The sequence below is a fragment of the Colletotrichum tamarilloi genome, assembly GCF_030869305.1.
Source record: "Colletotrichum tamarilloi strain Tom-12 chromosome Unknown Scaffold_71.1, whole genome shotgun sequence".
NCBI lineage: Eukaryota > Fungi > Ascomycota > Sordariomycetes > Glomerellales > Glomerellaceae > Colletotrichum > Colletotrichum tamarilloi.
In genome coordinates, this window is record NW_026849453.1 from 160044 (window position 1) to 186275 (window position 26232).

At 52.0% G+C, this 26232-nt stretch overlaps 13 protein-coding genes across 13 annotated transcripts; 4 read left to right on the plus strand and 9 right to left on the minus strand.

The window, feature by feature from the left end:
- Positions 1-273: 273 nt before the first annotated feature.
- On the minus strand, positions 274-2434 carry CTAM01_12063 (thiamine pyrophosphate enzyme; the record flags this gene model as incomplete). The annotated part of the gene is made up of 2 exons (XM_060528071.1): positions 274-1923; positions 1985-2434. 2 exons carry the CDS (start codon positions 2432-2434, stop codon positions 274-276), a joined length of 2100 nt encoding a protein of 699 aa, XP_060377338.1.
- A 1325-nt stretch (positions 2435-3759) lies between these two features.
- Positions 3760-4893, minus strand: CTAM01_12064 (uncharacterized protein; the record flags this gene model as incomplete). Its single annotated transcript, XM_060528072.1, has 2 exons — positions 3760-4517; positions 4605-4893. The coding sequence occupies 2 exons, from the start codon at positions 4891-4893 to the stop codon at positions 3760-3762; spliced, it is 1047 nt and encodes a 348-aa protein (XP_060377339.1).
- A 991-nt stretch (positions 4894-5884) lies between these two features.
- Positions 5885-6295, plus strand: CTAM01_12065 (uncharacterized protein; the record flags this gene model as incomplete). The annotated part of the gene is made up of 1 exon (XM_060528073.1): positions 5885-6295. The coding sequence occupies one exon, from the start codon at positions 5885-5887 to the stop codon at positions 6293-6295; it is 411 nt and encodes a 136-aa protein (XP_060377340.1).
- Positions 6296-6503: 208 nt separating this feature from the next.
- Positions 6504-8469, minus strand: CTAM01_12066 (peptidase; the record flags this gene model as incomplete). The annotated part of the gene is made up of 8 exons (XM_060528074.1): positions 6504-6734; positions 6882-6967; positions 7242-7324; positions 7500-7648; positions 7738-7769; positions 7841-8047; positions 8120-8281; positions 8412-8469. The coding sequence occupies 8 exons, from the start codon at positions 8467-8469 to the stop codon at positions 6504-6506; spliced, it is 1008 nt and encodes a 335-aa protein (XP_060377341.1).
- Positions 8470-8966: 497 nt separating this feature from the next.
- Positions 8967-10232, plus strand: CTAM01_12067 (uncharacterized protein; the record flags this gene model as incomplete). The annotated part of the gene is made up of 3 exons (XM_060528075.1): positions 8967-9255; positions 9341-9480; positions 9696-10232. 3 exons carry the CDS (start codon positions 8967-8969, stop codon positions 10230-10232), a joined length of 966 nt encoding a protein of 321 aa, XP_060377342.1.
- Positions 10233-10405: 173 nt separating this feature from the next.
- Positions 10406-12161, minus strand: CTAM01_12068 (exopolygalacturonase; the record flags this gene model as incomplete). The annotated part of the gene is made up of 7 exons (XM_060528076.1): positions 10406-10555; positions 10631-10732; positions 10795-11144; positions 11237-11333; positions 11401-11463; positions 11512-11592; positions 11646-12161. The coding sequence occupies 7 exons, from the start codon at positions 12159-12161 to the stop codon at positions 10406-10408; spliced, it is 1359 nt and encodes a 452-aa protein (XP_060377343.1).
- Positions 12162-13365: 1204 nt separating this feature from the next.
- Positions 13366-13983, minus strand: CTAM01_12069 (uncharacterized protein; the record flags this gene model as incomplete). Its single annotated transcript, XM_060528077.1, has 1 exon — positions 13366-13983. One exon carries the CDS (start codon positions 13981-13983, stop codon positions 13366-13368), a length of 618 nt encoding a protein of 205 aa, XP_060377344.1.
- A 1540-nt stretch (positions 13984-15523) lies between these two features.
- Positions 15524-15982, minus strand: CTAM01_12070 (uncharacterized protein; the record flags this gene model as incomplete). Its single annotated transcript, XM_060528078.1, has 1 exon — positions 15524-15982. The coding sequence occupies one exon, from the start codon at positions 15980-15982 to the stop codon at positions 15524-15526; it is 459 nt and encodes a 152-aa protein (XP_060377345.1).
- An 812-nt stretch (positions 15983-16794) lies between these two features.
- On the minus strand, positions 16795-16995 carry CTAM01_12071 (uncharacterized protein; the record flags this gene model as incomplete). The annotated part of the gene is made up of 1 exon (XM_060528079.1): positions 16795-16995. The coding sequence occupies one exon, from the start codon at positions 16993-16995 to the stop codon at positions 16795-16797; it is 201 nt and encodes a 66-aa protein (XP_060377346.1).
- Positions 16996-18640: 1645 nt separating this feature from the next.
- Positions 18641-19657, minus strand: CTAM01_12072 (uncharacterized protein; the record flags this gene model as incomplete). Its single annotated transcript, XM_060528080.1, has 1 exon — positions 18641-19657. The coding sequence occupies one exon, from the start codon at positions 19655-19657 to the stop codon at positions 18641-18643; it is 1017 nt and encodes a 338-aa protein (XP_060377347.1).
- Positions 19658-21130: 1473 nt separating this feature from the next.
- CTAM01_12073 (GMP synthase) lies at positions 21131-22048 on the plus strand (the record flags this gene model as incomplete). Its single annotated transcript, XM_060528081.1, has 2 exons — positions 21131-21449; positions 21522-22048. 2 exons carry the CDS (start codon positions 21131-21133, stop codon positions 22046-22048), a joined length of 846 nt encoding a protein of 281 aa, XP_060377348.1.
- Positions 22049-22746: 698 nt separating this feature from the next.
- CTAM01_12074 (uncharacterized protein) lies at positions 22747-23683 on the plus strand (the record flags this gene model as incomplete). The annotated part of the gene is made up of 2 exons (XM_060528082.1): positions 22747-23036; positions 23113-23683. 2 exons carry the CDS (start codon positions 22747-22749, stop codon positions 23681-23683), a joined length of 861 nt encoding a protein of 286 aa, XP_060377349.1.
- Positions 23684-23960: 277 nt separating this feature from the next.
- Positions 23961-24947, minus strand: CTAM01_12075 (alcohol dehydrogenase GroES-like domain-containing protein; the record flags this gene model as incomplete). Its single annotated transcript, XM_060528083.1, has 1 exon — positions 23961-24947. The coding sequence occupies one exon, from the start codon at positions 24945-24947 to the stop codon at positions 23961-23963; it is 987 nt and encodes a 328-aa protein (XP_060377350.1).
- Between the last annotated feature and the right edge of the window lie 1285 nt (positions 24948-26232).

The following is a 26232-nucleotide window of genomic DNA, read 5'->3' on the forward strand; positions in this document are numbered from 1 at the left end:
TTCTTGCAGCATCTCTAGAGTCTTACTTACACCCAAGGGTCACCCATGCTCGCCCGACGACGTTCCGAGCGCTATTGTATCCCAATCAAACTTCAAATGCCCGGTCACTCTCTATTCTGCCGGGTGAGCCCCGCGACGATCCATCTACGTCTGCGAAAACAAGCGTTAAATCTACCAGGTCATGCTCTATCAGCCTGGTGAAGATACCTCACGCCATTCGCTTATACCGGTCTTCTACCTTCACCGTTCCGTTTTACTTCGTCAACGCTATATCTATGAACCCAGGGCCACTTTGATATCCAAAACAGCGGGCTGACCGCCTTGCACCGTCTCAATAGCCTTCTTCAGCACACCCTCAAGATCCGCCGCGTTGTCTACACGAGCAGCAAACAAGTCTCCACCCGCAGCCGCCTTGGCGATGCCGGCATAATCGGGTGCCGGGTCGAATGAGATGTTGATCTCTTCGTTGGTCGCCCTGGAACCTTCACCATCAGGGTGCACCAAAAGAAGTGACCGCCTGGGGGCGTTCCATCCTATCGTCACATCAGCTTTCGTTTCAAACTCGCCAGAAGGATTCGTTGACCACTTACCCTTGTTATTCAGAATAATCGTCAGAATAGGGATATTGTATCGCTTGGCGATCCAGTATACGCTACCTGGCACAGAGAAGAGGAATGTGCCGTCGCCAACAATTTGCACAACAAACTTGCCCTTGTTGTTGCCACCGTTCTCAAAGTCGGTTGCCAGCTTGATACCGAGAGCGCCACCGCCAGACCATCCAAGGCCACCGCCACCGCAGTTGATCCAAGATCCGGGCAGTGTGGGCTGAAGATTGTCGTGGACGAAAATCGTGTTTGTCACAGCCTCAATGGCCCAGATGGTGTCCTCTGGACACAGCTTCTTCAGTGACCGGGTAAGGTGGCCAGTGCCGAACTCGCCATCCGCCTTGGGCTGCGCCTTTTCCTCGATCTTGGCAAGAAGTTGCTTGTGAGACTCCTTGACCTTTGCCTCGCGCTCCTTGGCTTCCGCAGACTCAAGTTGAGCAGCATACTGCCCCTTTAAGTGTGCAGTAATCTGTTCAATTGACACCAGGCTGCTCGCTCGGTATCTCGACTGGGCGGCGATGTAGAAGACGGGCATTTGCTGCTTGAGCGGGTCAACATCAATATGGAAAATCTTGGCGTCCTTCTTGGGGTGGCACAGAGTGTTGATCCACGGGACGTCGCAGTCGAGAACGACAATGACATCGGCAGTGTTTACCGCGTCCTCAATACCAAATCGAAGTCCCAACCAGCCAGGGTGGTCTGCGGGGAAGCACATGTCGCTACCACCCGTGTCAACAACGCGCAGGCCCTTGACGGTGTTTGCGAGTTCCACGAGAGCGCCAGGGAACTGGTGGTCTCTGCCGCCAAATCCAGTGACGATGAGGGGCTCTTTTGCACCGGCCAATGCCTCGGCAATCTTGTTGACGGCGTTCTTGGGAAGACCTCCGAGCTCAACGGGGTCCCAGTCCTCTTGACGAATGCTGTACGGTTCGACCTCAGCCTCCATCACCTCTCTAGCACCGCAAAGATATACGGGCCCTTGAGGGTCTGACTTGGAGAACTGAAGGGCGCGATTGACCATCTGCTTGACATTGGTTGCTGTCTTGAGCTCGCCAGAGTACCGGCAGTATTGCGAAACGATTTGCTTTTGATCAGGGACATCCTGAATCCAGTGGATGTACTCTGTTCTGCTGCCTCTCATCTCGCCTTCGATAGTGAAGGGAGACAGACCGGCAAACACCAAAACGGGCGCGCGGCCGCATGACGAGTTGTGAACAGCAGCGCCGAGACCTTGCGTGCCTACGTCGACGTGGACAATAACACATTGCGGCTTTCCAGTCAGGCGAGCGTAGCCGTCGGCCATGGACATGGCGACCATCTAGATACCTCATTAGCACATGCCCAAGTGGACGCACGCGGAAGAGACGGAGTTTCATTACTTCATTGGGACATGTGATGATTCTGGGGAAGTTCCCCTTTCGCTCCCTCTGACCCTTGACCATGGCTTCGATAATACTGGGGTGGTCAGAACCCAGGTTCACGAAGCAGTGGGTGACGCCGGCATCCCATAGCGCCTCGAAGAAGGCGAAAGACGCGGTATACATCTCGGTTGATTTCGAAGAAAGGTTCCTGGCCTGTTGGATGGTGGTCTTGAACTCATCCTCGACGAGAGGCCGAGAGCTGGTAGGCTTTATACCAGCACCCGCATGGGAGGATGATGGTGATGTTGATCCCCCACTTCGATGCAGTGGGGCAGCGGATGAGAAACCGGCAAGTTGACGAGCAGGGCCGCCGACAACGGCTATGCTGGGCGCCAATGTCTGGTTGAAGCGGACTAATTTCCCTGGACGCCCACCTGCAGGGCCGAAGCTGCGCAAGCAACGTGCCATTGGCACCGGCAATTGTCTGAAAGGCATGGTGAAGAACGGCAATAACGGGCCAACTAGCCAGCCAGCAGTGTGTATTAGAGGGGGGCGGGGTAGGTATCAACAAGTGAGGTGGATGTGTGTGTGTGTGTGTGTGTGTGTGTGATTGACTACTTCACAGTGTTATCAAACAACTCTGAGGGAGGGGAAGAGTCTCGCTTGGCAACTGCGTCAGTACTGAACAGTCTAGTACCTGGGAGTCGTCGAGCTTGTGTGGCACACTTCAAGCAAGCTGGGGATGAACGACTCGACCGATCACCGGTGTATGGGATACGGGGTTTGACCGATGACGCGCCGCGGCGGAGAAGTTGCACAATTCTGGAGACTTGGTATAGGCTTCGTCCTCTGAGGTGAAGCCTGATGGGGGTAGTTTGACTGAAGTCAGTCGGGACAGGGCCTCCCGTGACGGGCGACAAAGACGAGTTTATACGCCAGGAACTGGGATCGTTCCACAGACCGACCGCCGGCCCAAGCTTGTTCCCCAGAAAAGGGAGCATCACGCCCTTGCGGCCCCCTTGGGCTAACCCCGCAATCGGCCCAGGGCCCGGTTTCATAGGGCGCTTGTTGTCGGCTCACTGCAGGGTAGGCGACACAGCTCCATAGCCGCTCACCCTCATCGTGTTTAGTCCCGAGAGAAGGGAGCACAAGGCGCCGTAGAGGGACATGTACAAGGGTTGAGGAGGAGGAGCGAGAGGTTGATAAGAGGAGACAGCCGTTGAGATGACATGGCAGCATGCAAGCTTCATCCCTGAGTGAAGCCGTTCGTGAGGTGAGCTGAATGATACGGCATGTACATAGGCACATCTCTTATCAAGATGGGATCTCAAAGCCAAATGTCCCAACTTCCCTACTTGGGGACTTATGTGTCAAACACCGCTCTGGGCCGAGGATTACCGCGACCCAGCCCCAAACAAGACGTTTTGAGGTAAACCATGGGCTAAGAATCCCGATTCTCAAGTCCCCGTCTCATAGCACAGGAGTTCCCCGCAGCAGAGCGCGCGTCCGGGCGTTCCCTGCAGCACCCAGCTGATGCATCGAGCTTGTGCGGGGTGCAGGCGGTGTTATCTGGTGGCTTTTACTATTAGCTAAGAGGATCCGCTCGGCCTTTGAGCTTCGATGCAGAGAAGCCCGAATCTAAAGCAATCGAAAGGCGGGTACGAGGCATAGCTCAATTGATGTTGTAGCTAAATCATCTTGTAGCTGGCAGTACTATTTAGTGTTATTTTCATCTTCAAGTGTCATCCCATGACTAAGTCACGTTGCTCTGCACGTCCCATGTACAACCACATTCATCCATCTTGCCTCAATGCATCCGGCCAGATCCATCCAAGCACGGAACCAACGCCAAAAGCAACAAGGCACGTCAAGATCATCGTCGCCATGAGGCCCGCATAGCTCGTCTTCTTCGGCACTGCCACCGGCGGTTTCGCCGTCCTCCTCCCCGCCGAAGCCTGTCTCGTCGCAGTCGGCCTCGCCGTCAAGAGACTCTCCCACGAATACACCGTCGGCGCCGTCGGCGTGCCGTACAACGTCGTCTCCTGCTTATCCATCGTCTGATACCCGTACCCCGTAGTACTAGGCACCGCGCTCGGCGTGCTCGTCGTCACGGCCGTCGATTCGCCCGACCAATCGTGCCCGTCGAACGCTTTATACCACGACCACTGCGAGTCGGGGTCGTTCCAGTCCGCGAGGATACCGGGGCACTCGTTCAGGCAGTTGAAGAGTCCCGCGCCCGTGCCTTGCTTCTTGTTGCCGTGCTCGTCTGCGAATTTGAGGCCGCAGGTGCGGAAGCAGCCGTACGAGGAGCAGGGGAGGGAGTACCACGGTTTCAGCCAGCCGCCGTAGGATTCCCATGCCGTCCAGTCTTTGATGTCTGTGTTTGTGAGGGTGAAGTCTGGGGAGGATTCGACGCCGTAGTAGTTTGTTTGGATTTTGGAGCCGTTGAAGGCCATGGCTGTTATTTTGTAGGACTCGGAGGGGCCGAGGTCTTTGGGGATTGTGATTTTGGGTCTGGTCGTGCCCATTGGGATGAAGTCGCTTAGGTAGCCTGCCAGTCGACCCCTTGTCAGTGATGCACTTTATCGGTACTGCGCAAGGCGCAAGGATACTGAGGTAGGAAGAAAGGCCCTCTTACAGGTGTACATCCATTCCTCGGTGTACAGGAATAGCTGATAGTGCTCGTACAGCATGTCATGGCCGCAGCCGACGTCCTCGTCTATTGGATTGCGGCATACCGCCACGATCTCGTCAAAGACTGGCCCGGGGAGGGTCTCGTAGACGAACGGCTGTTTCCAGTAGTCGAAACCGATTTCGATTTCCGTCTCGACGCCAGCTTTGATCTCGGAGGGAACGGTGACGTTCAAGGCGTGCGCTGTTGAGAGGAGCGTCATGAGGAACGCGAGGAGGGTGTCGGGAAGGGCCATGGCTGCGGTGGTGGCGATCAGTTATCGTGATCGCGATCGTGGAGGTCGAGTGTGGAAGCCGGTAGTCACTCACGTGTACCAGGCGTTGAGCGAGTGGACGAGAGGCGAGCGCTCCCTTGGTGGTGGCGAAGACAGCGAGTGCAAGTGTGGATGATGGAGGAAAGAGGCCATCGCGAAGAAAACTTGTGTGACGGCTGATCGTGTTGATGCGAAGGATCGGGATGCTAGACAGGGGCCGATGGGATTTCCTTAGCTCCTTCCTGCTTGGTCTGCGCTAAAAAATAAGCCTAAGTACTTTGGTCCCTCCCTGGTGGGGTCCCCGGAGTCGCCCGGGATCGGGCCCGGAAGTGGGTCTGTTTTCGGTGCATGGTCTGGGGGAGGTCGGGGCGAATTGCGGTGATGCGTCCTGGCAGCTTTCGTACACTGGTCGCTGACCATCGACGAACTTTTGATTGGGTTCGTCATTTGTTTCACAGCTTCGTGGTATGCGATGAGAAGGTAAAACCATCGGACGACAGCAATCAGTCAAGGGTTACACTAACTTCGATGTAGCACTCTTGGGATTCTTAATGCGGTCGTTCCTGAGCATTGAAACCCTGAGGATATAGTACGCTACAAGTAAGTCAGTCTATAAAGAATGTTCTGTCGCATTATGGCCATAACAGCCGGGAAAGACTGGCCTCGAGTGTTCGGGGGTCTGCTTCAATACCACCCCGCTCGCATCGGACTGCCGCATGATGCTTGGAGCTCGAGTCCTTCACACTGAGCTCCAACCTGGAGCTCCGCACGACCCGGTTTGCATGTTCAGATGAACGCTGTTTGAGATACTTAAGCTGCCCCTCCCTCTGAGATCGCAGTCGGGGAGGAAGCTCCCCATTCATGATTAATACCCTTTTCTGCATGCTAAAGGTCAACTGTAATTAAAAACGAATTACTAAAATTGGGCACCAGCGACCTTGATAAAAGACACGCAAAACCGACTCTGAGCAGAATGTCTATGAACATAACCTCCCCCTTCTCTCCTTACCCGAGCTACGTACTCGGCACAGGCCTCACTTTCATAGGCTTTCTAGGCTTCGTCCGGCCCCTGGCAATCTACGACGCCTTCGGCATCGCCAGACCCCTCTCCGCAGAAGCCGAGGCTTTTAGCTATGCCAAATCAGCGCGCGATCTAGCTACAGGGTTGCTGTTTGTCGGGCTCGAGACGTATCAGGAGGGAAGCGGCAATGAAGACGCGGTGACTGCGTTATTGGCCGTTACTTCGCTTGTTGGAATCATGGATTGGTGGATTATTAGGACGATGGGTGGAAAGGGAGGACGAGGAGATGGGGGGAAAGCGTTGACGCATTTGGGGAGTGGGGTTGTGCTTGGGAGTTTCGCCATTTGGAGGTGGATGTATTAGTCTTGGATGAGTCCTTCCCATGACGGAGGTTGGTGTCGAATGTAACGCAGATCCCAAGCAACTTGATGACCAGTAGTGTAACTTAGGCCAAACCGAGTCATCTTTGATGGCTTGTACTTGACTCCGACTTGACTCGGTCTTCATATTCTGCTTTAATTACAGACTTATTTACCCTTTGATTCATCTGACGCGCTAATATGTGCGAGCCTCAAGCCTTATCCTTGTCGACGATGATCTTGGGCGAGACCCTGATCTGCCAGTCGCTAATGTTGTGGTCATCACCATACGTCCGGAGCGCCCTCGACAGGATCTTGTACTTGCCGCTCTCGATCGCACTGCCGTGCGAGAAGTTGCCGCTCGGCCACCAGGTGCTCGAGGGCAGGCGCGGGTACTGTTGAACGGGGGCATCAAAGTAGGCGTCTGAGATGAGGTTGTGATGCTGAAGGGAGCCAAAGTATTTGTTCTAGCCCGGAACAAAGGGGTGTGACCAGTCTATGGGCTCCCAAGAGGGTTCGACGAGCTTGAAAGGGTTAGCTATTTCCAGATGAAGTACTTGGTCTTGATTCGGGAAACGAGGAGTACATACATCGAAGCTGAACTCACGACTAGGCCAGATAATATCAAAGTCAATGGTAAAGGTGTCTTCGATAGTCATCTTGAAGGTATCATTCTCTTGGATTAGCACAAAGTCGGGGGTTTGAATGACGGGGTCAATCCATTTGCCGGCCCAAATTTTGCTATCTTAGACGCTGCCTTTAATACCTGTGGAGAGTCAGTTACCTCTGGAGCTGTTATTGAACTGGCATCATCTACAGACCAGCGTATGTCACCCGCGGAGACTCGTCGTTAGAGCCGATAATATTGATGTATCCGCCATAGATCGGGAAAAGCGTCGCATCAATACCGGCAGGTTAGATGAAAGTCACCGTCAGAACTCCAGTCGTACCAGGAGCTACATCAAGTGCAGTCGCCGAGAACTTGACCGTGGCCACCTCGCCCTCGTTCGAGGAGTACGGGATCGGAAGCGGGCTCAGTGGAGATGGTGGAGTGGTCTGTGTCGTTCAAATTGATGACGGGGGGAGTGATCGATGTCTTGTAGGTTATGACCTTAAAGGCGTCGACTATACCGGCACCTGGCATTGGAATAGGGGTAATAACCCGTCAGCTTCGGTGAATCTAAAAACGCCAAGATAGAGAGACTTACGCTAGAGAGCCGCTTCCATCATGATGAGCGACGGGCTTGCCGCTGGAGGCGATGAGGTGGTGGGCCGAGTCGCCGGCGTTGCTGGAAATTTTGGAGCGGCCTCCGTTCGCTGAGAAGTAGAGAGCGGCGACACCGGCAATGTTGAAGTTCTGTTAGAACGAGTTGAGCTAGTCTCTAATCAGCAACTAAGGTATATATGGAGTGGCCATGCTGGTTCTATAGAGAACAGCCTACCCACCCTCGGATGTCGGATACGTGGGAAGAAAGGGACTACCTGATATGGGGATTAGGTAAAATACGAAATGTTTGAACAGCTAGATGTCGGGACGACGATAGCTTACCAGGAGCTGAGATCTCGGGCTTAAGACGGCTGTCAACTGTCAAGCCCTGGGACGAGAAGTAGTCAATGGCACCTGCAACGGACCCAGAGTTGGCGCTGGGAATGCCGACTGCCTTGCTACCGTTGGCTACAAACTCAAAGCTTACCTTGTGGCCCCGTTCATTTTGCTGAACGAGCCACTTGCCATCCTCTAGACTGGTGAGTCCAACTGATTCGCAATTTTAGTATGTCATGATCGTGTTGCAGGACAGGGGGACGCCAAGTTATGGAAATGACTTACATCCAAGGGGCTGCTCCTTGGGGTTGTAGACGTTTCGGTTGGGAATCTCCCAGGCAGCATCCTGGACGTTGCAGTAGAATGCCAACTTGACACTCGTTCCGAAGAGGTTGGTGTCGAGGACTTGCCAGCACTGACCATTCTGTAGCACATGTGTTGGTGAGGCTTAGGTCGAATCATAGAGTAGACAGGCACAACAACAATGAGATATTCGCCAGTTGATAGCAATTGTTAGAGGTGAGCTGAGAAAGTTGCAAAGTTATCTTCAGCGATGTAATGCTCAATTTTGGTTGACTTGTTTCCAGCGCTCTGCGATTGTGATCTCCAGTCTTTCGAACTTCTTTGTTCCCCATTGATTTGACACACTGCTGCGGCCACGTTCAGGCACATAACATTGTGTTACTTGTTTCCGTAACTCTTAAGAATCAAGGCTTTGTTACACTCCATTCGACTTCCAAGTTCATTGACAAACGGTGCTTTCATCAGCTATTTTGGTAATACTCAAGCCATTGGTATCATTGATAGACTACAACATGATTGTTCAGGGGCTTTCGCTGTGAACGACATTAGAACCATTGTGTCGATGACTCTCTGGCTTCAGACATATTATTTAACAATCCGTTGCAACCGAGTGTCTGCATCGCCTACAGTCATCAACAGCCTGACCATCGACGACATCACCAATACTTTTTCAGCCCCTGACATACAACTCTAGCGCGTATCTTCCTTACAAGAATACATTTTTGACTACTACGACTTTTGAACATCTCTACTCTGCGAGATCGGATCTCTTCTTCAGCATCTCATTTATATAGCTCACGTGCCTTACTTATCACATTACTTGTCGACAATGGCCTCGCCTACTCACGACCCGGCTGACATTCTTTGCTGGATGAGGGATGTGTCCGGAAATTTGGAGGACACAAGCTCACTCGAAGAAGAGGTCCCCAATCCCCCTGAGATTAAGCAAATCCAAGAGACTAGTTCTGGTACCGCTTACATTGCTGACCGGTCTTCTTCTGGAAGTGGATCACGGGCAAGCGAATCTGGAGAGACGCCAGCTCTGACGACAAACTCAACATGTACCAAACGCTCCTCACGATCTGAAGATGGAACTGACGATGAAAGTGTTAAGAAACGTAGGTGCAGCTACGTTCAGTCGCCAACGTTTATCCAAAGCCCATGGGAATCTGCGACCGGTTGCCATATGTACTACCGAAACAGCTGTCGCCCAAGAAAGCTGGAAACTGTCACATCGTCTTACTGGCCAGATATTCGCGACGTCTATGCCAGATCACTTCATGACCCGAGCATCGAATGTTGCGTTCCCTGTTCCATCTGTCATGAGGATTGCGCAGACGAAAGTACGTCCTGGAAAGTCGGATGGGAACTGCCCGTCATCCTTGCGTGTGGCCATATGATTGGGGAAGAATGCCTCAAATCGTGGTTCAGATCGCGGGCAAAAAGCGATCAGCCAAAGGACTGCCCAGTGTGCAGAAGGTTGCTCCAATGCTCCGAATGCAAGGAAGCCTTCATGTTTTCGATCCTTTGTCGCGATTCTTACGTCCCGAATCTGAAGACCAAAACCTACAGCGAGCAGCCAATGGAGCAGACCATTTGCAACGATTGTCAGGCCGAGACTGATTTCGGAAGTCGAATCCTCCAAGGTGAGCATATTGCCGAGCCATTTCCCCGCGGCGGCGCTCCCCGACGTATGATAGATTGGTACCGTCAAGTAAGGGATGAGTTTGAAACCAAAGCAAAGTTGAGCTTGGGTGACGGAATGAGACCGATCGACGTCTCTGGCATGATTCACAAAGAGATTTTCGCCGAGATGGAATCATGGCTGTATTTTCTAAAGGAGGATGTGGCTCACAGAGTACAGGCAAGTATCGCTCAGATTGAGACAGAGCTGGATGAAACTCACTGGTGGAATCGCGCTGGAGTGGAAGCGGAAGAAGACTTCGACATCAACCCAGGCTATGGAAATCGCTCAGATGGTGGCGAGGACCGCGGCGAGGACGGCATGAGTTACGAGGGCTTTGATGGCCGCTGGCATGGCGATGAGACTCAGGCTGGGGACAGAGATTACGATGCCGCTAACTATACTTGGTGAGATTTGCTGACATCAACTTGGTGTCACACCATACTTTCCAGAAGATAGAGCGTTGTTGATTTTGAATGATCTGATCGATGAAATACGACTTGGACAAGTTGTGGTCAAGAATGTGAGGGGTTGTTACAAGCTCAACCCGCAGCTGTAGTAATTCTGAATAGAGTCTACTTCATCTATCCATTGGTGATATCACGATCTCCATCTGTTCCGGACGTGCAGTTGATCTGGAGCAAGTTCTTGTCCAGGTTTTTGCATTCGTACACAGGTGGCTTCCCGCTTGGCACCGTGACTGTGACGTTCTCGGCGCGGATGTTGCTGCAACGCTATATCGTAAAACTAATGTCAGTGATGTGTCCGGAGAATCAATGCTCTTTCATAGCGATGGATGGAAAGCTTACGTCTGCGGCACTACAAACGAGGCTTCCGGCTTGCGGGTCTAGCTTGGTTGAAACCGTGCCGTAGATGTTCTTCAGAGTGATGTCAGAAATTGTAAGGTTGGCCTAGAATCACCATTATCAGCACTCAATTGTACAAAGAGCTCAGAGAGAACGAAGGGACCTACCGGGAACTCTTCGCAGAGTGTTTGGTTCTTTTGGCCGTAACATTGCGTGATCGTAATAGCCCGATCATTGTTGGTATTCTTGAAGAGGTCATACGTGACGTTTCTGACACGCCCGAGACCACCGCCACCGTTCAGAAGTGTCTGGAAAGCAGTCTCAATACCTGGCCAGACCTTGATCCGAGCGGCATCGCTGGCGTTGGCCATGGTTGTGTTGTAGATGTAGAGGTTCTCGACGATGTCGGTCTCGCCCTTGTACTGGCCCAGGGAGCCAACGCTCATGCCGTGTGAGCCAGTGCAATCCAGGTTCTGGACGACAACATTGGTGCTGTTTGGTTTGAATGACACACAGTCTGCATAAGCCATCGAGATTAGTTCACGAAACCTTGACGAGAGTTTCGATAATTAGGCTGCAAGCAACCAGATCATCCGTGACCAAACTCACCGTCTGTGTTGATAATCACTGAGTTCTGAATCACAATGCGATCGGACCGATAAGTATCCCAACCATCCGAGTTGGCGATCTTGACACCATTTTGACTCTGTCCCAATTATTGTGTCAGCTTTTGCGCCGCCCTGAGATGGGGGTAAATCAGTGGAGCGACCTACCTGGGCTTTAAGATCCATATCACTGATAATGACATCGGTGCTGTTCGCAATCAGGTTGAACCACTGGTCTCGTTAGCCTGTAACAATCTAGATGTGGTGGTCACAACTCACGTTGGGAGGGTTGCGCATCCGAAGGTGTGACATTGTCGCCCCCTTCGCTCCGTCGAAAGAGAACAACATGGGCCTCAAGAGCTATTATGTCCTGTTTAGCACACTCGAAAAGTAGCATGACCTGGCGTTCTTACACTACTGTTGGTCTGAATGGCCTCCCAGTATGCCTGACCGCGACCATCAATGACAGACTTATCGTTCCCAAGATCACCATAGATGTTGATATCCTCGCCGCCAAACTTCCAAAAGACTGACTGGTTCTGGAAAGCGAACTTGAAACTGTTGTCGGCCCAGTAGAGGGGGTCATCATTGAACTGGATGTCGCCGGTAATTACTACGTCAATGTGCTTCAAGAAGGTGAGATCCAACGGCGAGCTAATGAGGTAGGTCTTGTCGAACACCACCGTGCCGCCGTCGTTGCATTCCTTGAAGGCTTTGAGGATCTTCGGCGCGTCGTCCTTGCCCTCGGTGCAGCTCGGCTTAACGTAGCAATAGCGGTCTTTGTCTCTGGGAGGCGAAAATGGCATGGCCCTTCCGGTGTTGAACGGAGCGGGCTCAACCTTAGGGCGCTTGGGAAGCTCATCCTGGGCGGAAACAATCGACATCAGGCCAAGGGCGGCGGCCCATAGAGCCAAAGAGGTGGTCCGCATCTTGACAAACTTGCACGCACACGGGAATGACAGAGTGGTGTTAGGGATGTGAAAGCGTCACTCCTTGAGTCCTAGTCCCTGAGCCATCCGTACTCAAATACCCAAAATCCTAAGAGCTTAAGTTTAATGAAATGTCACCGGCGGCGGATCATATCATCATGATCCCCAGATTGAATGCAACAATACGTGGAAGATTTGTGGGGTTCATGTAAGGTCCCTCGGCCGGTCGGTGGAAGATTTCGCGGACTGGGGTGCGAGCAAACACGTTGATTCTTCCCAAAAGAGCGTTCCCTTCAACCTGACGAACCCCTTGCGGCTGAATCCTTCTTGCGCTTCTCCGCATACTGTACCCAGTTGTGAGCGCGGGGTAAAGAGGGATGCGGAGAAATTATCAGAGACAACTTGGCGAGGCAATTAGCGAGCCGGTGGGTGCAATTTGCTTCGCATTTCCGGTCTTGGCGTTGACATAATATGAGATCACACAGGTAGCAGATATTTGCTGGAGCACTGGGCTCTCGAGACCCTCATCTTCAAGAAAACTGGGAACGGGAGCTTGGTCTCAAGGCATCTGCCCGCAGATTAGGCAATGGAGTCCAGAGGCCCTCGCAGAAGAATGGAGCCATTCAGGCTGTTGGTGGAACATCGATGTAGGGCAGCGCGATTCGAGACCCCAAGCGACAGATCATAGTGATCATGGTGAATTTGACTCTCGTTGAAATCTTTGTCACTGGCTTCCGAGGCAAATCCAAACAATGATAACCTCGAGATTCTCACGATCAGGATCGTTGTGCTGCTTCATCGTCGAGAAGGTATAAGGGAATGCTCTTCAAACTGATCTCGACCATGGGAAGGTAGCCAAGCTTGACTTATTAAGGGGATTCGAAATCAAATGACCCATTAAAGAAGTCACAAAACCGTGATCAGCTGCTAGTAGGAGAGGGGGGGGGGAGGGTATCAAATGTTGCATGTATCAAAGCCAACCGGCCGTCCTTGATCATATCCCTGCTGTCCTGCTTTTGTCCTCAAGACCTGACTACATCATGTTGTCCTCGTGAATCACTTCCGCTCGCGCCATAGACGTCCAATAACCTCCTCCGTGGCTGTGTGTATATTGGAAGAACAAAGGGAATGTTTCAGAATCCGCAACATGGCGATATAGACGATAGGCCGCGTCCGAGACCAGACTTTTATCAGAGTTAACTTCTCAAAAAACCCGTGTCCGATAGCGCTGAGGCGGCGGGGGTTGCTGACGGCGAGCTGGTCCATTGGTCTTGACTTTCCATGCGTCGTAACGATTAATGTGGAAAGGTTCGGGTGGTTGTGGTTGTGGCATTGGAACGTATTGCATTGGTCGGCCCCGGGTCGGGTAGACCCGCGGAGGTATCCTTGGTGTCCTCGGCCCACGGGACCCGGTCACCCCGCTTTCGGAGGAAGAGTCATAATACAAGGAGTCCCAGTCCGGTGGCGGTCCTGGTCTTCTCTTGTTCTGAGAAATGCAGAACCAAGCGATGAGAACAATGGCGACGAAGGCCACGATGCCACCCAGGATTCCTCCTATCTGTGCGCTTGATAGGGACCCGCTTGATCTGTCCGGAGGTGGTGGGTCCGTGGTCGGAGCAGCGGCTGGGGGCGGGTCGGCCGGGTTGCCATCGGAGTATGATGTCGGTGGCCCGCTCCCTAGTGTAACGTATGTGACGAAAGTTGAACTTGGTCGATAGATCGTCTGAGTTATGACATGAAAGCCTGTCTCTTCCTGTCGGGCAGCGACGGGAAGAGGGGTTTCGCGGGGTTGCAGCGAAATCGGAGTGGGAGAGGTATGCATTGCTGACAGGATCTCATCAGGTTGGTTGGTAAGCGTCTTATTCGTTATATCCAGCCAAGAAGAGAAGGCCTCACTGGCTAAGGCAAAATGATACCGTCAAGTAACTTAGATAGCGTGGTAAATAATGAACCACATGAATGAGTGTCAAAAGACCGAAGAAGCCACAGTACGAAAGAAAAAGGAAAGAAAGTGCAAGACGTGTCATTCTTATCCAGGAATACAGAAGCAGGCTGTGGTTCGCAGAGAAAGTTGCTTACCATCTTACAACTTCTCACGGGTGCCAAGTAGCATCCACTGCATACTTCCATCGCAAGGCCAAGACTAGGCATAAACGCAATTCCTACGAACGAGCTGCAGCGCCACAGGCAACACCACGCCCCCCCAGACACATCGGATAAGACAATCAAGACGCGACTAACCTTGTTTTGACACCTCTCTGCCCAGACTTGTCGATATCGTACGGCTGCGCCTGACACATCCAAAAGACCTGCAGGCAGGCTGCAAGGCATTGAGACTGGCCAGTGAGGACCGACAGCGTGGTGCCATGAACATGCAAAATGCGCACATGATTCTGCCCATCAACACTTGCGATAAATGGGGGTGAGAGGCCAGATCCACCAATAAGCTGAATTGGTCGGGCTAAGGTGCAGGAGTTTTGATCAACCGAACCAATGTCATTGAATTGCGGACAGCCATTAGCAAGTACCGCACAGTCAGACATCGTATACACACCCACACGGGGGCCGGCCCGTCGAGTTGGATCTGTGTGAGTGAGACCCTTGACTGGAGTGCTCATGTGCTTAGTTTCCAGTGAGACACGGCGTATATCAACAACGGCGGCATCTTAGTTGCCGGACCTACTTCGCGTGTGCGAATTTGGCCCCCAACCAACCTTGACTAACATCAACCTATGCAGACACTAACGCGGTCATTGCATCGGCCAACCTGGATGAGAGTTCGTCATCAATCTCACAAAGATAAGACCGGAAGGACACGGCAGTTATCAGAACAAATCCCGACGAAGTTAATTGCTACCTCAACGGGTGACACGATGCCGGACCTCATCGCTACTATTTCCAGGTGTCGTCACGTCCTTGATCGTGCTCGATCTATCCTTTGCACCCGCGAACTCAAGGCGTCATTTTAAATCTCTTTTGTGTCCCCCAAAGTTACACCACGCCTGGAAATATTACATGCCCCCAAAAGTACACGAACGAGAATAAGTGAGAAAATCATCATGCCAAAGTGCCAAGAAGCGCGTGCGCGCGCGCGCGGATTGCCGGTTTATAAGTCCGCAGAAATTCATTCAAAGACTGAAGAACAGAATTGCGTTCGATCAACGGGGGCCAGGCGAGCGAACTCCAACTCCTCTGACAGAGTATCAATGGCAGTATCTGAAAGAGGGTTGAGTCAGCTATTCGTTCTGTTTCGTTTCTTCAGAGAGAATTCATCAAACTTACTTTTACTTCGATCGGACTTTAGCAAGATTACGCAACGGCTCTCCTCCCCTCGCGGAAAGCAAAACTAACAATTGTTCCACCTATCTCCTCCTCTCAGCCTTACCGGCACGGTTCGGTTGAGCAGCAGCGGTAGGGTTGTTGTCAACGATGATACCGACGCCGGCGCCGCCCTCGCCGTTTCCGAGCTGGATCTTGGGACCCTTTGTGAGCGCGGCCTCGGCAAACGTGAGGGCACGATCGAAACCGCTCTGGCGCTTCTCCACCCTCTTTGTAATATCTCGGCCTGCAACGATGCCTTGTTGAGCGGCTCCAGGGGCGCCAACGCCGGCAGCGGCAGCGGCAGCGGCTGCTGCGCCTTCGCCTGCGGCGGCGCCTCCCTTACCCTTTCCAGCCTCCGCCTCGCCTCCGAATGTAAGCGCACCATCACCGACTACCAACGCAGGGGAGTATGCGCCGAGGTTGATGTTCAGGGGTGCGGGGGCGGCGTTGATCCCTACGGCCAGGACGGCGAGGGTCATGAGGGTGCTGGTGATCTGCATGGCGAAAAATTGGAAAGTTGAATTGAAAAGATTGGGTATCGTGTGTCGGCGCAGCCGGTAAGTGTCTCTCTCCTCAAGAGGAATTATTAGGTAGTACTGAAAAAGAAGGGGATTCCTTTGGTGGAGGAAAATCGAAGAAGCAGAACAAACAGCACAGCTGAAGTGAGGAGGAAATAAAGAGAGATGACGGAAATCAGGTAATAGCACACGCGTCAACGAGTGGCAAGGTAAGGTGGGAGGAGAGAGCGTAATGAATGAAATCCCCACGGAGCGCCAAGAAGAGGTTCAAATACCTGGCATGGAGAACCACGACCAGAACCAGAACCACAACCAGTGAGAGAGTGTCAAAGGTGAGAGGTTGGAAGGTGGAGGATGGGACAAGAGAGGCGCGGAGACCATGCCATTCGGGGTTGCGGCGCCGTCATGCGTGTCAAGACCTGCCGCTGCCAAGGCCAAGCGGCTCTGTCAAAAATAGAAGCTCTTCCAGGTGCCTTGGACAAGAGATGATAGGTTCTTGGGCGTTCTAAGCTCCAGGGACTAACAGGCACACGGACCTTGAGGAGGGGGGTTTCCGCTTGGGATTCGAGGAGAAGGGCAGCAGAGCCGCGAGTTGATCCAGGGGGGCCATGTGGTTTCCATCGATGGTATGGTGATGATGGTGGTTACGCGGGATGTGGTGGAGAAGTGCGTCTGAGCGGAGGTGAAACGGTCCAAGTCCCAAGACCTCCAACAACGAGGGCTCCCCGAAACCATATAGAGTCTTGGCAACTGGGCTGGATGCGGCCCTGGCTTTGTCAAGAAGCAGCTTCTTTCTATGAGAGCGCTGCAATCTCTTCTCTGTTGCCCATGGTGTTGCGAAGTAAAGATAGATGAAGCTGATGTTTGATGTTGGGGCACGAGGGGTCGTCTACCGAGGATGCGATCTGCGACCTGCCACAGGCTAGCAGCTGCAAGGCCGTTTTACCATTCGCAGCTCCGACAAGAAATATCAGTAAATTACTTAGAAGAGCCATAGTCTGCACATGAATACCTACCATGGTCGCCAAGATGTCTGCTTGCCGATGGCCAAGGACCGGTCGTTTCCCAAGACAATTGGCCCGGCCAGCGATCGGGATACCAAGGCTGCGCCCAGGACTTCCAAGAGATCCTATTCTACAACCGTAGCGGCATACACCATCTACTCGCCCGGAGAACGTCGCATACGAGGATTTGCCATTCTAGCCTCAAGACCGCTTCCCCGACGTGGATGCTGATTGGACCGGGCGACGTTGAATCGAAGCTGGGACCCAAACCTACTCCTACACCGATCCGAGTCAACGGAGTCAAACAACACTCATTGAATCATTCTTCTCCGAAGCAGAGCAGCTTGCAATGAAGATCTCACATTGACAGCTCTTGGTAGAATAAATTTCAGAGTGATTTCGCGCGCATCGAGAAAGACTGTTTGAATGGTTGGGTGAACTAGAGGCCCATGTCGAACTTGACACTCTTATGCACTGACTGACCGCTAACCATCAGAGACTGGTCGCTGGTTGTGTCTGAATAGGCTAGGTTGAGCCGTTCCACAGCACTTCCTTGCAACGGCGCGTGCCACCGGCGGAAACACACTCGCGTGTGAAACCTTGCGTCAGAAAATTTCTGTCTGCGGGTAGCCCCTTGAGTCTTGCACATGTCCAGCTGACTCGTCACCATAAAACAAATACGATCCCACCGGCGATTGTTTGCACATGTAGAGTCGCATGTGAGCGGCATGCCGCCTTGGAAATGCTAGTCTGGTTGATTAATTGCCACATCACGCCACGAAGGAGTATTCATGTCAACACTGTCATGTCCTGTAAAAGCCAGATCCGAAGCTCTCAATTGTGGATTTGATATAGTTCAAATGCCACTCATGTAGCGAATCGTAGTCAATATTGACTGTGAGTAAGTGACTGCCCGTACTCCGTACAGTACCAACAGGTAGTCGGAGAAACTAGCAGCCGAAGTTCTTACAAGAAGTCAATACAACACGTCGATAAGCTACGATAATACGGAGACGCAATGCTGATCTAGGAGATTAACCCGATTCCGATGTCTCTAACGATCTTCAGTGACGTTCCGCCCGTCTAAAGAAAGACTCGGAGATTTACCATTGGCCTAGGCACTGCCTCCGTAAGCGTTTCACAGCGACTAGCTTGACAGGCAAGACAACAACCCCAGCTACATTCGACACGGATCCTCGGGCTTTATCCTTATAACCGTGGCACAGATGAGCGACTGTGCCTTGCGGTTGTCTCCTTGCACCTGCATAATCCTGTATGGCCAAGACATTATCCAGATCTACATATTGAAGCTTTTCCATACGCCAAGAACTCTTTGGTTTGGCGCCATTGATTTTCAGAATGGTTGGAAAATGGGCTCTGAGTTTGACACCTTTAGAATGCAATTTCGGGGTGCTTCAAACTCGGCTGGGCCTGAAGGAGAGCTCAATTCCAGTAATAGGTAGTCAGCCAGAACAAAATCGTTTCGGTAAAGCCTAAATTTGTCATTGTGTGCAGCTGCTGACTCAATCCTGTGCTTTTCTCCTGCTCCCGTAGACGAATTCCTTTTGGTTCGCCACCCAGATCCGATCCTCATTAGAAACTCCACAGTCTAATGCCTATGCAGCTCAATATGCCTTTACGAGACATGACGTCCCGTGTCCAGCATCTCCACCCAAGCTTCCTGCCTCTTCTGCTCAGCAGTCGGCGTCAGCCAAGTATACTTTTGATAGATATAATCGCTATGCGCAATGTCTCGGATCTGCCTCATGAGGTTGTCAAGCGCTGGTACCCGCTTGTAGTCACTGTAATCTTTCCCATCAGCTTTGTGGTCGTATCTGGGAGCCCAAACCGCACGGGACCTGGTCTCGCTGAGTATGGCTCTCATTAGCGAGTTGGTCGCTCTCTCGACGCGGAGAGCGCGGCACGTGAAGCAACACGAAGGGCGGGAGGCGCCCTCGGGAGTGGTGAGCGGGAACTTGTCTAATTCGGTCATGCTCCCGGGCAGAGGCAAACCCATCATGCCCACATCCATACAGCTTTGAGCGCACTGCGAGTAAGGGCCGATGAGGCCCGGGCAGTAGGGGCACTTTGGTTGACCGAGGTTGTAAAGATTTGCAATTTGTTTGATGCATGCTTCGCACAGAATGTGACCGCAAACGAGAACCATGGCGCGGTTCGAGTTCTGGCCGGGCGTGGTGGTCATTGATGTTGAGCATTTGGGGCATGGAGCAGCAAACTGCTGGAGGGCCGTGTCGGAGGTCATCCAAGACTTGATTTCCGGCCAGAAAACCTTTCGGATTACTTCGCGCTTGTCCGTCATTGCGGCTGCATCCGAGGGTACGAGACGATCGACCGGCCCTTGTCCGACCGGCATATACGGCGGGACGGGCTGCTGCGACGGATATCCGGACGGGTATGCGGACGGTCGCTGTGATTGCTGGAGACTTTGGGGCGGTATTTGGTGCGGAGCGCCAATGAGAGGGCGGCCGGCTTGGGCCGACGGGACCGAGTCCCATCGGTTGCCAGTGAATGCATCGTTGCCTTCGCCGATATCAAGTGATTCGTCGACCGAACCGACGACAGAGGGAGCTCCTTGGCTCCCTCCGCTACTGGCCCCGCCGAGACCTCCACCAGACCCTCCGCCGAAGTGCATGTTGCGAAGCTTTTGTAAGGTTTCTCTGTCCATTTTATCAAACTCGTTAGATGGTTGAGCTGAAATGTTTCTCAAGTAAGGTGCCAAACAGTGGAGGGACTGAGACTGTCTCGATCAAGTCGTCGAGAGGATGTCGTAAGACGGGCTACTCGAGTCTTCTTATATCTGAAATGGTGCTCTTGGTCCTCAGAAGGCATCTGTGCTCCCTAAGGTAGTTGTTGTTATTCGTTACTTGCTTTGTGTCGCTTAGGCACCTTTTTCTGACGAGACAACTTCTTGTGCCTTTCGGCAGAATCGCGAAAGAAAACGCTGAATCATGCGGTGCTTCTTTGAAGAAAAATTCCCCTTGCGAGGCACTTACTCCCTGTGTCCAAGGTAGTTTGCGTCTAATTGCTATTTACCGCATCAAGGGAGGGACTGGTTGCATCCATCACAATCCAAATAGTTCGCTACGATGCCCTGCGCTGTACCCCCAGGCTTCATGAGTCCTCTTTGTTGTTCTCGAATCTCATGCTTCGAAAAACAAATTTGGTCTCACAGAATGCTGCGGAACCATCGACTGAATCACATGTAGATAGGAGCATTATCTCCGAGTCGTAAATTCCCATTGCCCTTGCAACGTCAGTGCAGATATTGCGCGAAAGTTGGACTGTGGGCTTTCTGGTCCATTGTGATGCTATATTATCGGGGCATTTCCCCATTGTTCCCACGGTTGGGGCGAGTTATTACTGGGGACACTGTGGTGAGCTCTGAGTTCGGGGTCTGGGCAGTTGGCCCTGGCCACTCTCTTTATCTCCCGAGATCCCTCTCTTGGCTTCTTGAGCACCATGGCGAAGAGCCAAACATTGAATGCAGACTTGCTGAGAAGCTAATTCTCATCATTTGTCTTCACGCTGGCCGAGACTGAACTTCCGAGTCATCCAGCTCAGCTCTCTTCCACGCAAGCTTCGCCATGGCTTGGGAGGTGGCACAAGCCTGGAATACTTGATTTAACTTTCTTGAACTTGGGCCAAGCAGCAGTAGTTCCACACCTGTGGAACCCGCCGAGCCGCCGGTGTAGTGGACTGAGGACGGGAATTATGTTATGAAAATTCAAATGCAGAAAACTTGCCGTCATCGAAGAATCCATTCACCTCAGCCCTACAGAACATAGTCGCGCGCGAATTGTTGACGTCAATTTTGTATTCAGATGACCCGGACGCAACGGCAGAATGCTAAGGAATGTTTCCCTTGGCCTATGTACCTTAGTTAGTTACTCGACATCACAACGCGTCACTATAGAAGGAGTCTCGGGGGGTTGAGCGTCACCCTTAAGTAATGTATGAGCCACTGCGCTGCGCCTGTGAATTACCTGCAACTTTTTTTACTTCACCGATACCCCAAAGTTGCCCATTGAATAATCAAAACAGCCCGAGTTCAACACCCTTGTCACCATTACTCTACTGCAAGCCCCTTGGGCGAAACACATTCAATATGTCAAAGAAATACCCTGCCCCCGACGCGCCAGTAGTCCGGATAATTGTGTTGGAGACGGACAACCCCCATCCTGACACCCATGCAGCGAAGGGGAGCTTTGGAGAAATTCTGCATACACACTTCCAGCATGCCGGCGCTGAACACGACCCTCCGTTGGGAGTCGATACAGATCAGAAGTTCGTGGTAGAGGAAAAGGGAGGTACAGTCCCATCATTTGAAGATTTCGACAGCTATCAAGGTGTCCTGATCACCGGAAGCATGTATGATGCACACGGAGATAATCCCTGGATTCTCAAACTCCTCGGAGTTTTACAAGGTTCGTCACCACTCAAGCCACTGATACCCTTTACAGACACCCGCAACCAGCGGTACTGACTCCGGGCAACAGAACTCTGGGAGCGCCGGCCGGATCTCCACTTGAGCGGCGTGTGCTTCGGCCACCAGCTTCTCAACCGGATGCTCGGCGCCGAAGTCGCACCAGCGCCATCAGAAGACTGGGAGTTAGGCCACTGTCGGATCGACCTTTCCCCGGTGGGTAAGCAACTGTTTAAGACAGAAGACAATCATGTGCATCTTCACCAAATGCACCAAGACCAAGTCGTCGCGCCACCTACCACCGAGAGCTCCAAGGGCCTATTGAAGCCGAGCGACAAGGTGGATGTGTGGGGTCACAGTGAGCACACCAAGGTGCAGGGCGTCTACATCAAGGGCCGGCTCTTCACATCACAGGCGCATTTGGCGTTTGATGAGGATATGGTAAAAAGGCAGATCCAAATGAGGATTGACAGTGGCGGTATTCAGGATATGGAACATGCGGACCAGGCGGCGGAGACTGCGCATTGGGAACACGATGGTGACCTGGTCGCAGCGGCTATTCTAAGGTTCTTCCACGGAGACGATGATGAGATAGAGTGATGGGTGGTAGGAAATGGTGTTATAGTAACGGCTGCCCAGTTGTGGAGAAACTTACTTGTCAATCCTGAAGCTAGCTCAGCTGTCATGTCTGAGTAGAGACCCAGTCCACACCACAATGTGTGTGGCCAAATTTGAGGACGGATAAAGATATCCGATGTTGTTTCATTACCACGATGACATGGTTCAATATGAAGAAGTTCAACATATTGCTTCGTCGCCTCTCCTCTCCCTTGGTATCGAGTCGCATGAATTCTTGGCGTGGTTGGCTGGAGCGAGGCACCCTCGCTGACCTTCCCTTTAGGTCTACAAGAAGACGATCCCACCGGTACTCTTGAGACTTATGTGGTGATTATGCTCGTGAGGACGAATCACTCACGTACTTAATCTCATAGGCACTTCATGCAGCGTTCCATTCATGCTACCTTAAATTCCATTCTCTGCCACCACTGCTGTTGGTCAGCGGCAACATCCATCGCGTATCACTGCATCAGTCAGCTTTGAGTGCGGGATTCGTATGATGATTGCAGGGCTCTAAATATAGCATATTATTGGATGGCTGCAGAAAGAAGACCCCGGGGAAGTGAGTTCTGTCAGTCACATAAGAAGCAAGACTTCCTTTCCCAATCTCGAATGATGAGTCTTGCATTCAAGGTCCGCCTTTTGCAAAATACTTTCTGCTAATCTCACCGCCTCAAAAGATGACTTCAGCGTCCAATTTTCCAGGAATCGGGACGCATCTTGTTTACAGAAAGCCGCCGCCAACACCAGAGTTTCTCAACACGCCAACCAATCTTTATTCCGATGCTGAGAATTACAGAGATAAGCGCGAAGTTTTTGTTCGTAACATTCGCGCCGAGATGAATCAGTTCACTACCGCGAGTGATGGCTTGGAGTTCGTGAAGCATAGGGTTGATGTTAAAGACTGGTCTGACGAGGATGAGGTTCGCGAGGTGATACTTCGAGACACCCAAGAGCTTCTCAAGAAACAGTAATATGACTTTCCCTTATCTCATGTTATCTAAAACTTTGTGATTAGGCGAGTAACTAATCAAATCTACGAATAGTTTCAACGCCAACAGGACATTCACCACTGTCTCAAGAATTCGACACTCTGATACAAGTGGAATCAGGAAAGACACCACGCCGGTTTACTCTATCCACGGCGACTTGACTGTTCGAAGTGGGTTTGAGCTTCTGGAAGATACTATTCCCAAAATGGATCACCCGCCCAAATCTATGCCTCCTAAGGGTCGAGTTCTCATGGTCAACGTATGGAGGCCTCTGAAGACGATCAAACGCGACCCGATTGCCTTTCTAGTGCCCAAAAGCATTAGATCTGAGGAACGACATGCACAGATCTTCTCACGACCTGAAGGAAAATTCAAAGTCTTTGGCAAGGACGCTCAAGACTTCTGGCTGGATACAGCTTCCTACAGCGAGGACCATGATTGGGTGTTTCTAGACCATCAGCAACCAGATGAGCCTGTCCTGTTTCTTCAATGGGACAGTGCATCATTGGAGAGTTTCGAGTCGAGGATGGCTGTCTTTCATAGTTCTTTTGAGGATTCTAGATATATGGACGAGGCGGAACGAGCGAGCATCGAGCTCAAGTGTCTTGTTTTCTTGGACAAGTGAATGAGTGGTGGCCATGGAGGCGGAAGATCACGCATCACGCATCATCTCAGTCTAGGTAGCTCAATTAATCAACGAGGACTGATTCAATGTGGATACTAGTTAGTCTTCCTACTATCCAAATGCTAGACTTGCTAATTCTGACGAAGCCCCTCTGACAGTTTGACAGAAACCACCGAGCATGGCATAAGAACTACAAGAGCAAATAACTTAGGCTTTTTTCTTGCATTCTTTCTCCATGCATCGTTACTACAATACTCAGCTGTGATCCCATTGCCTATTATAGTTTACTTGAGCTTATCTTGGCCTTACTCGGATCTGACCACAATCTTCCCTGTGTCTCGCCTCTATCTAAGGCATCAAGCCCCGCCGGAATCTCCGCAAAAGGAATCTCTGTTAACTCTGGCTCAATCGACTTATTTGCCAAAAGGTCGAAGACATCTCTCAAGTCCTGTTCACTTGCTCCAAACGATCCAATCAGACTTACACTACGGCCAATCAAAGCATAGCTAGGGATTGTGATCTCGGAACCTGCCAGTCCAACGACGACGACTTTGCCCCCTTCGCTCACCTTTTGAATGGCCTGCTTTGTGGTTGCCCCTGTACCGGCGAAATCGACGATGGCATCGAACTCCACATCCTGAGCATCTTCTAGGCTCTTGAAACACCCACTAGCACCGAGTCTCTTTGCCTCTTTGAACTTTGACTCGGATATGTCGATGCCGTACACTTTGGCCCCTTTCAGGACTCCAAAGCCGAGACCTGACATCCCAAGGCCACCGATACCAATCACGCCGATCGTCATACCAGGCTTCGCAGCGGCTTCGACTACCACAGCATGGTAGGATGTTGCCATCGCATCAGTCGCCACCGCAGCTTGAGAAAATGGGAGGCTGTCAGGGATGTGGACTAATCTTGCCACAGGTGCCAGCACGAATTCTCCGTAACCACCGTCGAATCCAAGACCAATAGCCATTGTCCAGTCCCGAAGCTTGATCGGATATGAGAAAAGCCCCACGGTAACACGTTCGCCGGTTTTGAATTCTTTCACATCAGGGCCGAGTGCTGTAATTATCCCAGAGACTTCGTGGCCGAGAGTGATGGGCCGCTGAACAACCCCATCGATGCCCTTCAATATGTGGCAGTCTGAATGGCACAGACCGGCTGCTTTGACTTGTAGCTGAACCCAGCCGGGGCCAGGCTGAGGAATCGGTAGATCTCGAAGTTGTAGGCCGCCGCCTTTCTCCGTGTACTGAAAGGCTTGCATTTCGATAGAGTTGTCGTCCAGGCTTATTCAAGTTGGCGCTCCTGAAACCTGGGGGTAGAGGTGAACCACGACTTTTGCCGAGACTTTATGCTTACAGGGCGGGGGCTTCACCCCGCATTTTGGATATTACCAGGCCGAATCCCGCCGGAGTGACTTTTAATACTCCCCGGGGTGGCACGTGTGACAAATCATGCAACATCAGATGCGACGACAGCCAAATCTACGCTACAGTTGAGCCAACGGCTGTCGCTCTACAGCGAGGTGTCGATACTGCTCCAGCGGAATCGGGTCCCGAAGTTGATACCGAGAGCTCGGCCGGCGCGACTGTGGTTGCCAACGGCTTTTCGCGGACATGCGGACGCCGTGGCCGAGGCACAGGCATGTCGGACAATCCCCACTTGATCAACGTGGTTCGGGCGATGCCCACTTAGTTCAATGTCTTACATGGTGGTAAAGTAAAGCCTGACTCTTACCAGCGAGTAAGCATCCTGAACAGCATCACCATGCAGTGCCTACAGGGTTCGAGGCGGTCTTCTCGGACGCGCCATGGACACCGATCAGAGACATGAATAGGCGCAAACTTTTGAACATAATGAAAGTCGAGAAATGCTTTGTGTTATCGTTGCCCACTGGCTTTGATGTTGTTAATTGCAGCATAGCAATACCTATCACCTCACACAATCAAAGTTGACGATCAGTAGAAATGCGTTTTGGTGCGCTACCTTTCGGAGCGGAATCGGTCCCCATGTTTTTACCCCCATACCCGAAACCTCCAGACCCATACAGCTTCGCAATCGATATGATGCTGGGCTATACCTACCGCGTCGCCGCATCTCTAGTTCGCCACCTGGTCCCAAATATGCTAGAGCTCGAGGATGAGCCTCTCATGTCAACCATAGTGCTCGACTATGGAATGAGTTCTGTGGGGGCGTACAAGTAGTTTGTCCACCAAGTCGAGGTGACTTATAAGAACGAGAAATTCATGTACAGTCTCATCTTGATCCTCGACAACGAGGCAACCATATTTGCAGGACGTGAGCAGTAAGTCAACATACCCACTTCCTGGCACCCCCCTGTTTCTGGCACCACAAAAACGATGGGATCACAACCCAACCTCCTCATTACTATTAACTATTGATCCTCAACCACACCCACTACAATACAGCTGCCAGCCTCACTAGGGCATTCAGAGTCGCTGGATTCAGCCGTGATAACCTCCTTTTCACCCGCTTCGATTTGAGCCCGATGGATATCCCTGATGTTCGCGAACTTCGTATTGGGATCG